Here is a 14296-nt window from a genome sequence, read left to right as displayed (position 1 = left end):
AATTATTATTATGTAAGCCTTTCTATTCCTCCAATTATGGTGCCATCTGTAGCAAAACGAAGAAAATGCTTCAGACAAAACACGTGTAGACTTTGCTGCAGAATCGTAATCTGCAATAAAAAATGGGGGTTCCCATTGAAGTTTTCAAAGTTGCCCCCCCCCCCCTCCTACCAACCGCGAAAGGGGTGGGGTGGTGGTCGAGTGTGGTATTGTTGCATGTCACCCTCCGAGACAAACAAATTGGAATTAAAACTTTTTTTGATACGATGTGTAGTTTTTGGGATATTTCAATGTCTTCAGTTAAAATATATGCAACAGTTGCTGAAAATTGCAGCTATGAATAAAATACTCTTCTTCTACATTTAGTCTCTGAATTCGTAATCTAACTTCCACAGCATCACATAATTTCATTCAGCTACGTTCCACTACTTGTATTTTCTTTTGTTTGAAACTCATCTTATAATCTCATTTCAAGGCATTATCCATTTCATCCAACTGATCTTCCAGGTACATTGCCATCCCTGGCAAAATTATAATGTCATCAGCAAACCTAAAAGTTTTATTTCTTCTCCCTGGACTTTAATTCCCGTTCCAAATTACTCCTAGGTTTCCTTTACTGCACATTCAATGTACAAACTGAATAAAATTAGGGACAGGCTGTAACTCTGTCTTAATACGTCTCCAGCCCCTGCCTCTCTTTCATGCCTTCAAAATTTACGACTGCAGCCTGCTTTCTGCACAAGTTGTAAATGCCCACAGAATTTTACATATGCTGCCTTCAAAATTCCAAAGAATGTACTCCATCAAAATTGTCACTCCATGACATAGCAACTTTACATCTCATCCGGAGATTGTTTAGAAACCATACCTAATTGTGCAATCAGGAAAATGGGCACTTATCTGAATGTTTCACTTAAATGAACATAACACTACCTGAACACCCATCTGAATAGTGACAATTATGTACAGCATATTTCATTTACTCCTAAAATTTTGGATTACTTCCTAATTAAAATTTACAGACAATGATTATATGATTTATGCACAGTTGATTTAAAGACATCAGCTACATGGGAAAAATCCCACACAACACAAACATACTAGTTCTGTAAACACCATCTTTTCTTTTATCTGATAATACAGATAATATAGTATTACTTTACACCTGTACCTATTTTGTAATTACATCTAGATATTCATATTTGAATGAGCTTACAGGTGAAAAAAATAACATACCGTCAAGTGTAATGCCATCTAGTCCTTCAAGACAGATTTCGTCGATTAGGCATGTTACTAAATCATCTCCCATTTTGGCACTACTTCAAAATACCGTGATCACAGGTGTACCATTGTATCCTAAAATATATATATGAACAAATATTATTAAAACACAAGATTTCTTTATGATGCATAATTAAAGACAATTTTTCACAAGATCACCACACATTAAGACAAAAATGTTTGCACCTGGAAAACATTTTCAAACTTAAAGAGTGGGCTTCAGACTGGGAGGCATTTCAAAACTGTGAAATTCTGACTGAAATTATAATTATGTCATATAAAAATATTTTCCCTTATCACTGATTTAACTTCATTTGGAAGTAGTCGTTTAAGTGTAAACGATATAAACCTTAAAAGCGCAATTCCACAACTAATTATGGGAAAAAGGTAATAGCTTGAAGAACTTTGTTGGTTCATGTATTAAATATGGTCAGTACTTTGTTACAGCAATTCTGAAAGATCTAAACAAAATCCAGAATGTTATACACTGTGTGATCAAAAGTATCCGAACACCTGGCTGAAAATGACTTACAAGTTCGTGGTGCCCTCCATTGGTAATGCTGGAACTGAATATGGTGTTGGCCCACCATTAGCCTTGATGACAGCTTCCACTCTTGCAGGCATACAGTCAATGAGGTGCTGGAAGGTTTCTTGGGGACTGGCAGCACTGAGGAGAGGTATCAATGTCCATCGGTTAGGCCTGGCACAAAGTCGGTGTCCCAAAACATCCCAGAGGTGTTCTACAGGATTCAGGTGCAGGCCAGTCCATTACAGACATGTTACTGTTGTGTAGCCACTCCACCACAGGCTGTGCATTTTGAACAGGTGCTCGATTGTGTTGAAAAATGCAATCGCCATTCCCAAATTTCACTTCAACAGTGGGATGCAAGAAGGTGCTCAAAACATCAATATAGTCCTGTGATGTGATAGTGCCATGCTAAACAACAAGGGGTGCTAGACTACTCCATGAAAAACAAGACCACATCATAGCACCACTGCTTCCGAATTTTACCATTAGCACTACACACGTTGGCATATGACGTTTACTGGGCAATCACCATACCCACACCCTGCCATCGGATCACCACATTGTGCACCGTGATTCACCACTCCACACAATGTTTTTCCACTGTTCAATCATCCAATGATTATGCTCCTTACACCAAGCGAGGCATAATTTGGCATTTACTGACATGATGTATGGCTTATGAGCAGCAGCTCGACCATGAAATCCAAGTTTTCTGACCTCCCGCCTAACTGTCACAGTACTTGCAGTGGATTCTGATGCAGTTTGGAATACCTGTGTGATGGTCTGGATAGATGTCTGCCTATTAAACATTAGGACCCTGTTTAACTGTCGGCAGTCTCTGTCAGTCAACAGATGAGGTTGGTCTGTACGCTTTTGTGCTGTACGTGTCCCTTCACATTTTCACTTCGCTAGCACGTTGGAAACAGTGAACCCAAGGATGTTCAGGAGTGTGGAAATCTCACATACATACATATGACACAAGTGACACACAATCACCCGACCATGTTCGAAGTCCATGAGTTTCGCAGAGCACCTCATCCTGCTCTCTCACGACGTCTAATGACTACTGAGGTCACTAGTATAGAGTACCTGGCAGTAGGTGGCAGCACAATGCACCTAATATGAAAAAACGTATGTTTTTGGGAGTGTCTGGATACTTTTGATCACATAGTGTATGTAACATTGTGCTCTTTAAGCATTTCATGATAATAACAGTGAGAAGGGTAGTCTTCGATATGAGGATGGTGATGGAAATGGCAATCTAGCCACTGTAGTGTGGAGTAGTGGGCTTTCTAAATGCTAAGGGAGACAGAAGAAATTATACATTACCCTAGGCATTAAGTTGGTATATCCGTACCTCAGCTAACGTTAAACTCTTCCATCAGTTCCAGTTGTCATTGACAGTCCTCAAAAGAGAAACTCTTATTATGGGTTTGCTAATAACAATAATTATTGTGAACACAAGAAGAAAATAAAATTTGGGTACAAAAGTCTTAAACTGAGGATTCATGTAAGGACAACATGCAAGAACCAAATACACCCTTGTAGTATGTAACTATGCCACACAGACTACATTTCTCAAATGACCATTTGGCCTTCTTCCCAGAATAGCCTTGGCACCATTAGTGAGAAACATGGAGAACTGTTCCACCGGGGGATTTCTCAAATGCAAAAGCATTATCAAGGCATATTGAATACCACAATGTTGTCTGATTACTGCTAGTCCTTAAGAAGCAATTCTCCTGAGGCAGAGTTTTTTGCTGCTGTATTTCAAACACTTGTTGTGACAGCATCCCATATTGCCAGATATATATAATAAATAGGTTGCCGTAAGCATTTACATAAAATGTTACTACATGAAAACTGAGGTGAGTGCAGAATTCTAAAATTAGATCTGATTTCAGTGGCAATTAAAATGGACTTATGGTATCAGAATGTAATCTGTTACAAATTACAAGTACAAACTTCTGAGACACACTCTCATTCTTACACAACTACTGCATTGTGAACATACATCCCAGATACAGCGAGACACAAAATAATTTACACCAAGATATGATTATAAAAAGTAATACTACCAGCAATCACAAAATATATGTTTACATATCTAAGTGCCTACAGAGAGGCAATCTGACCCAGCTTTCCTGTCCTCTTAAAGCATATTTACTTATTCTGTGGGTATATGTTTTTTAAGCTATTTTTTCATAGTATTATAATGACAAACCCTATATCATGAGATGATCTCTGGATGAATTAGTGAATGAATAAATAAATTCTATGCTAATGCCAATAGTAAATTTTAATTTTAGAGAAGAGGGGAGTAAGAATGGTAAATACTCTACAAAAATGCGGACTACATACAGAATGGTCAAAAACAGTCTGAAAAGCTTGCAGATGTGTTGCAATTGTCAAGAAAAAAATCTGCTACTTTGCACTGTTTTCAAGTTGATTGGAGCTTAAGTTAGTCATCAGATCATTGTGTGTGCACAGTCAAACACTTGCACACACTAAAATACAGTAATGCACAGACATCCTGGATCTGAGAGTTACCACTTGTTCAAAATGTGGCTTTTTCGGAATTGATAAATTTAAGCTAGGTGAGCAAAACTAGGCTGGTTCAATTTGACAAAATGAAATGTAGTACAAGTTTGGTGACGCTGTCTGTGACAGGCTGCTTAAATTTGCATGGACAATTGAACTGATCACTAATTTCAATGTTAAATAACTTGGAAATTGCACAACACATTTTTTTTTCCTTAACAATTATTTCTCATCTAGCGTCCCAGTCTAAACCCTTACAAGCTTTTCAGACTGTTTCTGACTACCCCATATAACCTATTTGTTACAAGGCTATTGTGAAAACAGATTAACTGTATGTGCTCATGAGATGACTGAGCCAGAAACTACAATGAGGATGGAATGATATCAAAATCGTAAGAGGAAGAGCTGTCCCTGATGTTATAAGGTATAGATATCGCAGGGAACAAATCAAAATTTAGAAATTATGATATGAATATAACTGTGGAGGAGGAGGAACACACCTGAAATAATTACAAGATACCACAATGCAAGACTTTCAACAAAAAAGAAAATGTATCTCTTGGAGCTATAAAATGGAGACAGCTGGAATAAATTTATTTTGGAAACTGTAAATAATATCTATGAAAGATAAATGTTTGCCTAGAAAATTATGGGGCATTTGAAAATAATTACAAAAACAAGAAATACAGTGAGAAGCAAAGCACAATGATTACATGGCTACAATAAATAGTGAACAAGAAAGGCTGAAGTAAAATCACCCAGAAAGACAAACCTAACGAACTGAAATGAACATGTTTTCGCGTGCTAGAAACGACATGGTTGGAGAATGTCTACAAAAAATTAAAATATTATTTATTTATTTATCCATTCATCCAGGGTTCATTTATCATGAAAATAAATAGCTCAAAAATGTACATACATACAGAATAAGTATGCTTTAAGGCAACAGGACAGGTGGTCACTTGTGGCCTTGATGAATTAATCATCCTGGAATCTCCTTAAAGGGTTGGTTTGTCGGATTGAAGGGACCAGGCTACTAGGGCCATCGGTCTCTTTTTCCATGAACTTTAAACACCCACAAAGAATAAGAACAAACAATGGAGATGAAAAGAGATGACACAGGACAAGAAAGACACAGACAGAGACCAGAAAAAAGGAATTAAAATCACACCGAGTATGATGGTGGTTGGCTGACCATAGAAACAAAAAAAGAAAAGCCAACCACCAAGAAACGCACTAAAAACCAAAGTCTAAAATCGTAGGCCAAAGGCTAGATTCAACACAAAAAAAGGACAAACACTTAGATCAAGTGATAAAAACCCCCTGCATGAATAAAACTCAAAACTAAATCTGTCATCGCAATGTCATCTGATAAAAGTGCAGGAAGCGTATCAGGCAGCGTAAACGTCTGCCTGAGCGGAGTTAAAAGTGGGCAGTCCAACAAGATGTGAACCATCGTCAAAGCTGACCCGCAGCGACATAAAAGTGGGTCCTTGCAGCGCAATAAATAGCTATGTGTGCCAGTAAGGTGTGGCCAATGTGCAGCCGGCACATGACAACAGAGTCCTTGCAAGAGACCTGCAAGGAGGAGCGCCACACACTGGTAGCCTCCTTGATGGTCCGAAGTTTGTTGGGTGAAGGATGGGTGTGCCATTCTTCACCCCAGTTGATAAGTACCTTCTGCCGCAAAACTGACCTGAGGTCACTCTCCGAAAGGCCAATCTCCAAGGCTGGTGCACCGACAGCCTGTTTGGCCAGCATGTCAACACGTTCATTTCCCGGGATGCCAACATGACCCGGGGTCCATCGCAACGGTCAAGAGTATGGAGGGACGCCTGTATGGCCATCACCAGACGAGAGCGAGGGAAACACTGATAGATAGCTCGTAAACCGCTCAGGGAGTCACTACAGATAAAGAAGGTCTCACCTGAGCAGGAGCGGATGTACTCTAGGGCACGAGAGATGGCAACCAGCTTGGCAGTGAAAACACAGCAGCCAGCCGGCAATGAGTGTTGTTCATAATGGTCCCCTAGAGTAAGAGCATAAGCAACACAGCCAGCAACCATCGACCCGTCAATATAGACAAAGTCAGAGCCTTGAAACAAGGCAAGGATTGAAAGAAATTGGCGGCGGAGAGCCTCAGGAGGGACTGAGTCCTTTGGCCCCTGTGCCAAATCGAGCCAAAGGCAGGGGCGGGGCACACACCACGGAGGTATATGCAGAGGGGCTCGGAAAAGAGGTGGATGAGGGAAAACCTCAAGCCCAGAGAGAAGAGCTCTGACACGAACCACAATCATACACCCTGACCGGGGCCGCTGTTCTGGAAGATCGATGACCGACTGAGGGAACAGGAGACGATAATTGGGATGCCTGGGCGAGCTACAAACGTGTGTAGCATAAGTGGCCAGTAATCATTGGCGCCGGAACCGCAATGGAGGGACACCTGCCTCCACAAGTATGCTGTTGACAGGGCTTATCCGGAAAGCTCCTGCGGCGAGTCAGATCCCGCTGTAAAGGATGGGGCCCAGCGACTGCAATGCGGAAGGGGATGCCGAACCGTAAGCCAGGCTGCCATACTCTAGACAGGACTGAATTAACACCTGGTACAGCTGTAGAAGGGTAGACCGATCGGCACCCCAGCTGGTGTGACGCAAGCAATGGAGAGCGTTAAGATGCGGCCAGCATGTCTGTTTAAGCTGCCAAATATGAGGGAACCAAGTCAACCGGGTACTAAAAACCAATCCCAAAAACCGATGTGTCTCCACCACAGCAAGAGGTTCGCCATCAAGATAAAGCTGTGGCTCAGAGTGAACAGTGTGTCGCCGGCAGAAATGCATAACGCAGGTCTTGGCAGCCGAAAACTGGAAGCCATGTGCTACAGCCAAAGACTGTGCCTTGCAGATAGTGCCCTGCAGTTGCCTTTCAGCAGTGCAATGACAGTGGAGCTAAAGTATAGGCAGAAGTCGTCAGCATACAAGGAAGCTGAGACAGACGTTCCCACCGCTGCAGCGAACCCATTAATGGGAATTAAAAGGAGGCAGACACTTAAGACAGATCCTTGCGGTACCCCATTCTCTCGAACTTGGGAGGAAGTATGGGAGGCTGCAACTTGCACGCGGAAGGAACGAAGTGACAGAAAAGTTTGTATAAAAATCAGGAGTGGACTCCGAAGACCCCAATCATGAAGTGTAGAGAGGATGTCATGTCGCTATGTCGTATCATATGCCTTCCGCATGTCAAAAAAGACGGCAACCAGATACTGACGATGAGCAAAGCCCGTACAGATGACAGACTCCAGGCACACCAGATTATCGGTAGCAGAGTGGCCCTTACCTTACCCAACCTGAGACGGAGCCAGAAGGCCCCGAGACTCAAGTAGCCACTTCAACCTCCGGCTCACCATGTGTTCAACCAACTTGCAAAGAATGTTGGTGAGGCTAATGGGGCAGTAGCTGTCCACCTCCAGTGGGTTCTTGCCAGGTTTCAACACGGGGATTATGATGCTTTCCTGCCATTGCAACGGGAACTCACCCTCAACCCAGATACGGTTGAAAAGGTCTAGAACGCATTGCTGGCAGTCCACCGAGAGCTGTTTGAGCATCTGACAGTGGATGCCATCTGACCCAGGAGCTGTATCAAGGCAAGCAGCTAAGGTACTTTGGAATTGCCACTCACTGAACGAAGCACTGTGCGATTCAGGGTGGCGCGTGTGAAATGAAAGGCTGCGACGTTCCAACCGCTCTTTCAGCGTTGAAGAGAAATTCAGGAATTGCAATTGCATTTTTCAACACGATCGAGCACCTGTTCATAATGCACGGCCTGTGGTGGAGTGGCTGCTCAACAATAATATGTCTGTAATGGACTGGTCTGCACAGAGTCCTAACCTGAATCCTGTAGAACACCATTGGGATGTTTTGGAACGCCGACTTTGTGCCAGGCCTCACTGATGGACATCGATACCTCTCCTCAGTGCTGCCATTCCCCAAGAAACCTTCCAGCACCTCATTGACTGTATGCCTGCGAGAGTGGAAGTTGTCATCAAGACTAAGGGTGGGCCAACACCATATAGAATTTCAGCATTACCGGTGGAGGGTGCCACAAGCTTGTCATTTTCAGCCAGGTGTCCAGATACTTTTGATCACATAGTGTAACTGCAGATGACAATGTGCAACCGGCTTCTTCTCTGTGCAGAGATATCAAATTTTTTGATTTGGACTTTGGATGATAATCTGTCACATTGAGAAGATTGTCTGCTCTGACAATTGTAATACTAATCTTGTGTTCTGCAAAACATTAATTTGAAGTCCTGTCTATAATGCTGAAGAATATGTAAGTTATACTGAAGTCTGAATGTTTATTTGGTGACATTAGTTGGAGAACAGGCTCTCCAACAGTTCCAAGCAGAACTGCCAGGTGAAGAAGAATGATTACCACAGCATACTGAAACTGAGTAGTGGGTCTGGTTCACTACTGCAAATGGTGCCCCAAATTATTTAACGAAATTGTGAGCATTTAGAACATGAGGCGAGGTGGTGTATGCACTTGCATGTACTAGATAGTACATGCATCAACCAAGCAACTGCGACATCACAAGGTGGGTTGTGACCGTGCATGATTCTCTCCAAAGCATACCATGCAGGCTCAACAATATTGAGATCTGGTGACATTGGTGTGCATGGGAAATGTGAAAATTCATTTTTGTGCTCACAAAACCAGTCCTGGATGATGGAAGTTGTGTGAACAGGGGCCCTGTAATCTTGGGAAACAGTGTCATCATTGGCAAACAAACATTATACCATAGGATGGACCTGATCAATCAAAATGGCAGTTATGTAACCTCGCGGACTAAACATGGAGGCCATTGAACCTCCTCTCCCTCCCCTCCCCCTCCCAAAACATTTCACTTTCAGGGTGAGAGCTCATCCAGGTTTCATGGTTTCAGCTCCACGTTTTCCTGTTATAGGCATTTGCATCACTGACAAATAGTTTCGGAATTCCAGCTTGCCTGCAATTCCTTTGTAACGGAGCTTCCTTTTTGTTGTTTTGGTGTGACAGGGTTTTCAAGTGTGACATTCAACTCTGCAGTGACATAGTGCTGTCCTTTTCAATGACCAAACAACCATTTGTCCCAATCACTTAAAACACATTTTGGTCCAAGTGACTTAGCAGATGTCGCTTTTCTATTTTCCTTGTGTGTGGTATAAATCTTTGATACAGTGCCTCTTGAAACACCGAACACTTCAGCTCCCTTGGTAATGGAAGCACCCACTATATCAGCACAAACAATCTGTCCACATTCAAATTCACTTAACTCACACATAATGTACTCACAACGCAGAACACTGTTCTGACCATACCTGTCAGATCCAACATATTGAAGGCATGATGATGATGGTTCGTGGGGCACTCATCATTGTGGTCATCATCGCCCGTACAAGGTCCAAATCTTTCCATTTCCAGCCTCGGCACTTCCAAATGATGATGAGATTATAAAGACAACATAAACACCCAGTCCCTAGGCAGAGAAAATCCCCGACCCGGCCAGGAACTGAACCCGGGACCCCGTGATCTAGAGGCAGAAACGCTAGCCACTAACCATGAGTTGCGGATGTATTGAAGGCATTTCACAGATGCTGTCAGAGGTCAAATATGACAACACAGCCTGCAGGCTTGGCTAGCATCTGCATTGTGTTCAGCCACACACTTGTCACAACTTTTCCATGTTTTTGTCTATTTACAGAATTAATTTGACATTGTTGTAATTTCAGAGATATCAGGGATACAATACAGAATCCATAAAACCTGTACAGAAACCAGAATGCAGTTATAAGAGACAGAGGATATGACAAGGAGGCAGTAGTTGAGAGGATTGTAGATTCCCGGGTGACATTCAAGCCGTGATGGAAACCGGGGAGACTTTTGGAAAGGGGATTAACATGTAGGGAAAAGAAATCAAACCTATGAGGCTTGGCAATGGCACTGTAATTCTGCTGGATATCACAAAGGATGCTAAATGGCTTGGATAGTGTCTTCAAAGGTGGTTATAAGATGATATTAACAGAAGTAAGATAGAACGCTGGAGGGGTCTTGAGTTCAATCAGCCAACGCTGAAAGATTTAAATAAGGAAATGAGACTCTAAAAGTAGTACCAGAGTTCTGATATTTTGGCCACAAAACAATTGATGATGGCCAAAACAGAGGTGACATAAAATGCAGATCAGCAATAGCAACAAAAGTATTTCTGAAAAAGAAAAATGTGTTAGCATCAAATATAAATTTAAATCTTATGAAGTTTTTCTGAAATTGTAGTGAATGTAGCCCTATGTGCAGTAGTGAAATGTAGGTGTTCAAACAAACAGATGACAAAGGTTTTGAAAACCGCTACTACAAAAGAATAGTGAAGATTAGTTGGGTAAACTGAGTAACTAATGAATAGATACTGAATGAAATTGGTGACTTAAAAAGTTCATGGCACTGCTTAACTAAATGAAGAAATCAGTTGATAGGGCACATCCTACAGCAGTGAGAAATAGTGATGGTTTTTTCTTACGGAACAAAGCATGTGGGGTTAAAAATTGTAGATGAAGACCAAGGCTTGACCACAATAAGTAGGTTCAGTTATATTTAACATACAGTAGTGATGCAGAGGTAACGAGGATTGCACAAGATGGACAGGTGTGGACGGCCACCTCAAACTCCACAGACTGAAGGCCACAACAACAATAATGTAACAGACAATGTCGAAAAATTGTATTATGACAGTGTAGACTCATGTTCATAGTTGTGATGACTAAGTCATGATGTTTATGTCAGAAGTAGCCACTTTTAACTCTGGAGGTTGCATAAAGTTTCATAAGTACTTGGTAGGCAGAAGATATAGATTGAAGCATAAAACTGCTGATCAATAGACATGTGCCCATGTCCTGGATTAAATCCTGAAGTTCTCTGTAGTGCCTAATGGATGGGTGGTGCGTGCCAGAGTTGACTAGTTCAAATACAAATATTACGCTACGTGTTCCCGATGATACGGCAAAAAAAAAAAAAAAAAAAAAAAAAAAAAAAAAAAAAAAAAATCCACTACTATGAAATACTCCTTGAATGGTGGACATAAGCTAAGGTCAGAAAATGTTCCTGAAAACAGCCTACACTCTATGAATCACTGTAAAGGGCTAGAGATGTTCAACTGCGATTAATGTTACAAGGCAAAATATTTCACAAAATTTGACACCTTACACGCAGACATTGAAAAAAGACAAGCTATGCCATACGGGTGACAGGTTCTCTAAGTAAATTTTTACATAAAATTAAAACAAAAGTTACAGATGATGACGGAACCGTTTCCTAAAATATGTTAACTAATTCACAGGTTATGTCATTACGAATGCTCACTATTAAAACCACTGTTGAGTTGACGGCAGAATTACTTTCTACTGCTGCACACTGCATAACGATCGGTCAAATATGCAGATATTTGGATGTACAAAAACAAATATAATGTTACATTACCTTGCTATCCTTATAACACGCAAAATATTTCAAATAGTTCCAAATGACTTTAAATACACCTACATTTTCATGACACTATAAAAAACTGATAATCAAAGCAATTAAATTAAATTCTTCAGCACGTCAACAAAAATCGCAGTTAATATTAATTGCGACATTGATTTTTGATGAACATAGATAACTGGTCTCCTCAGCTTTTCAAATACATATAAACTCAAACTTAATCAATGTAACATTTGTTACAAATACTCCACATGCATGAATCACACATTTTGAGGTTAGTGTTTTCAAAACAGTACGGAGTGTTAGAAACCAAAGACTCTTTATTTCATAGACTCTACAAGGATTTTCCATGCGAAATCAAAGTATACTTCAGATCAGGAATCAAAAGCAGCTAATTCAAAAATAAACTCAATGAACTGTAAATTTTAATTATCAGGTTTTCTGTCGGAACATACATTTTGTTTGTATTGCCACAAGACAGGGAATTATATACTGACTTGCACTAGACGTCAAAGGGACGGAACGGAATGGCTGGCAATCTCACTGTCAGATTGTGCTGCGTTCACACCAGCTGACACGTTAACACAACATCACTTCACTAACTAAGCCCAGCGTAAAGTTGTGAGATGCCATCTACGATACAAACTGTCAGAATAAGGTATCCGAATTAAATAACTAGTTTATTAACAACCAAAGAATAGGAAGCCCCTAGTTTATATGTTAATAGGAACGGCAGGCCATGTCACGTCCAATGGTGTTGTGCTCACGCCAGCTGGAACGTTAACACAACATCACTTCACTAAGCCCAGCACAACGTCATTGGATACCATCCACGACCCAAACAGTCAGAATGCAGTGGAACTTCGCATGGCAAGCATAATTCGTTCCAGAATCTTACTCATAGTGCGAAACGGTCGTTAAGTGAAACAATTTATCCTATATAAATTAATGGAAAATACGACAATGCGTTACATGCAGAAAAAGTACGAAAAGGTTTATCGTATTCGTGCTATTTATTCAAAGAAAATCATGCATTATGTACTTTATTATTCATGATACATAACTAATTCTTCTTTACTAGGAAATTATCTGTAGTCATTTGTTTCTGCCGACACTTCAGCACTTGGCGAAAATGCGACCCAGCATTATCGTCAAATAAATTTGTAGTGCGCGTAGCCACTGCTTTATTGGGATGATGATTTTCAGAGTACGATACAACCGAATCCAGTGCTTGCAGCATTTCTCTTAATGCGCCAGAAGATTGCTGCTTTGCTGTTACCACCTCCTCCTCCTCCTCCTCCACTTCCTCTGAAGAGCTCCTTTCCACAACGTCCTGCTATGAACACAGTGCAACTCCAAAGGTCAACGGTGGTCATTTCTTGGCTGTGATCTTCCACAAGTTCATCAGTAATATTGTTATCCACTTGGCCAAAGACACAATCTTGTTGACTACAGGCTCCACGGATACTGACTCAAATGCATCAGCGTCACGTTGGACAATGTAATCAGGCCAAGTTTCTTATCTTGGTAACCACTTCCAACATCTTTACGATCCTCTTGACGCAGGCAGTGATGTTGAAGTGATATTTTCAAAACTTTCTGAGAGTGAGATTGGTAGATCTAGTCAACTCAAAGCAAATGCTTGAAGAGTACTTCAGTGTAGAGCTTCTTAAAATTAGAAATAATCTGTTGATCCACGTTGCGAGCAGGAAGCGGTATTATAGGCCTGGAGAATGGGCAGGATTGTTGTCCATAACAAGCAAGCCATGGGGTGGCAGATTCATTTCAAGCCAATTTTTGTCTTCAACGATGGATGTAACACTTCATTCAACCAATCACAAAAAAGAACATGTGTCATCGAAGCCTTGTTGTTGGACCTTCACATCACATTTAACCTGCTGTTCTGGACTTTACACTTTTTGAATACTTGTGGAATTTCTGAAGGGTAAACAAGCAGTGGTTTAATTTTCAAATCGCAGCTTGCATTGGCACAGTATAGTGGTGTGAGGTGGTCTTTACTTGGCTTGAGACCAGGCAATACATTCTCCTCTGCTGTTACAAAGGTGCGCTTTGGTTCCTTTTTGCAGAATAGACCTGTCTTGTCACATTTAAACACCTGTTGCAGCAGATAACCAGAAGAATGTACGAGCAGCTTGAAGTTGTTGATGAAGTTCTCTGCTGCATTTACGGTGGAGCTGGATGATTCGCCATGCCTCTTAGTGCTGTGAATGCTGGTTCTTCTCTTAGACTTCTAAAACCACCCATGGCTTCCATTAAACAATTCTTCCGCCACTGATGATCCTGGCGTCTTCTTCTCGCCGTCTTACAATTTTCGTTTAACCATATAAGGAGCAACCTTCCGACATCGTCCGAAATACGAAACTGTAGCTTAGATACAATTGCCACTCTATTGGAAGAACCTACTCCTCAATCCTG

At 41.2% G+C, this 14296-nt stretch overlaps 1 protein-coding gene across 1 annotated transcript in view; it reads right to left on the bottom strand.

Annotated features, from left to right (window-relative positions):
- The window catches only part of LOC124775806 (general transcription factor 3C polypeptide 1), a 354943-nt gene extending 342945 nt beyond the window's left edge, over positions 1–11998 (bottom strand). Inside the window, 2 exon segments of the mRNA XM_047250637.1 lie at positions 1237–1356; positions 11858–11998. Coding sequence (XP_047106593.1) covers positions 1237–1309 — 73 coding nt within the window. The 5' untranslated portion in view covers positions 1310–1356; positions 11858–11998.
- Positions 11999–14296: the final 2298 nt, after the last annotated feature.

Source organism: Schistocerca piceifrons, chromosome 2 (assembly GCF_021461385.2).
Source record: "Schistocerca piceifrons isolate TAMUIC-IGC-003096 chromosome 2, iqSchPice1.1, whole genome shotgun sequence".
NCBI lineage: Eukaryota > Metazoa > Arthropoda > Insecta > Orthoptera > Acrididae > Schistocerca > Schistocerca piceifrons.
This window is presented reverse-complemented; position numbering and strand designations above follow the sequence as displayed.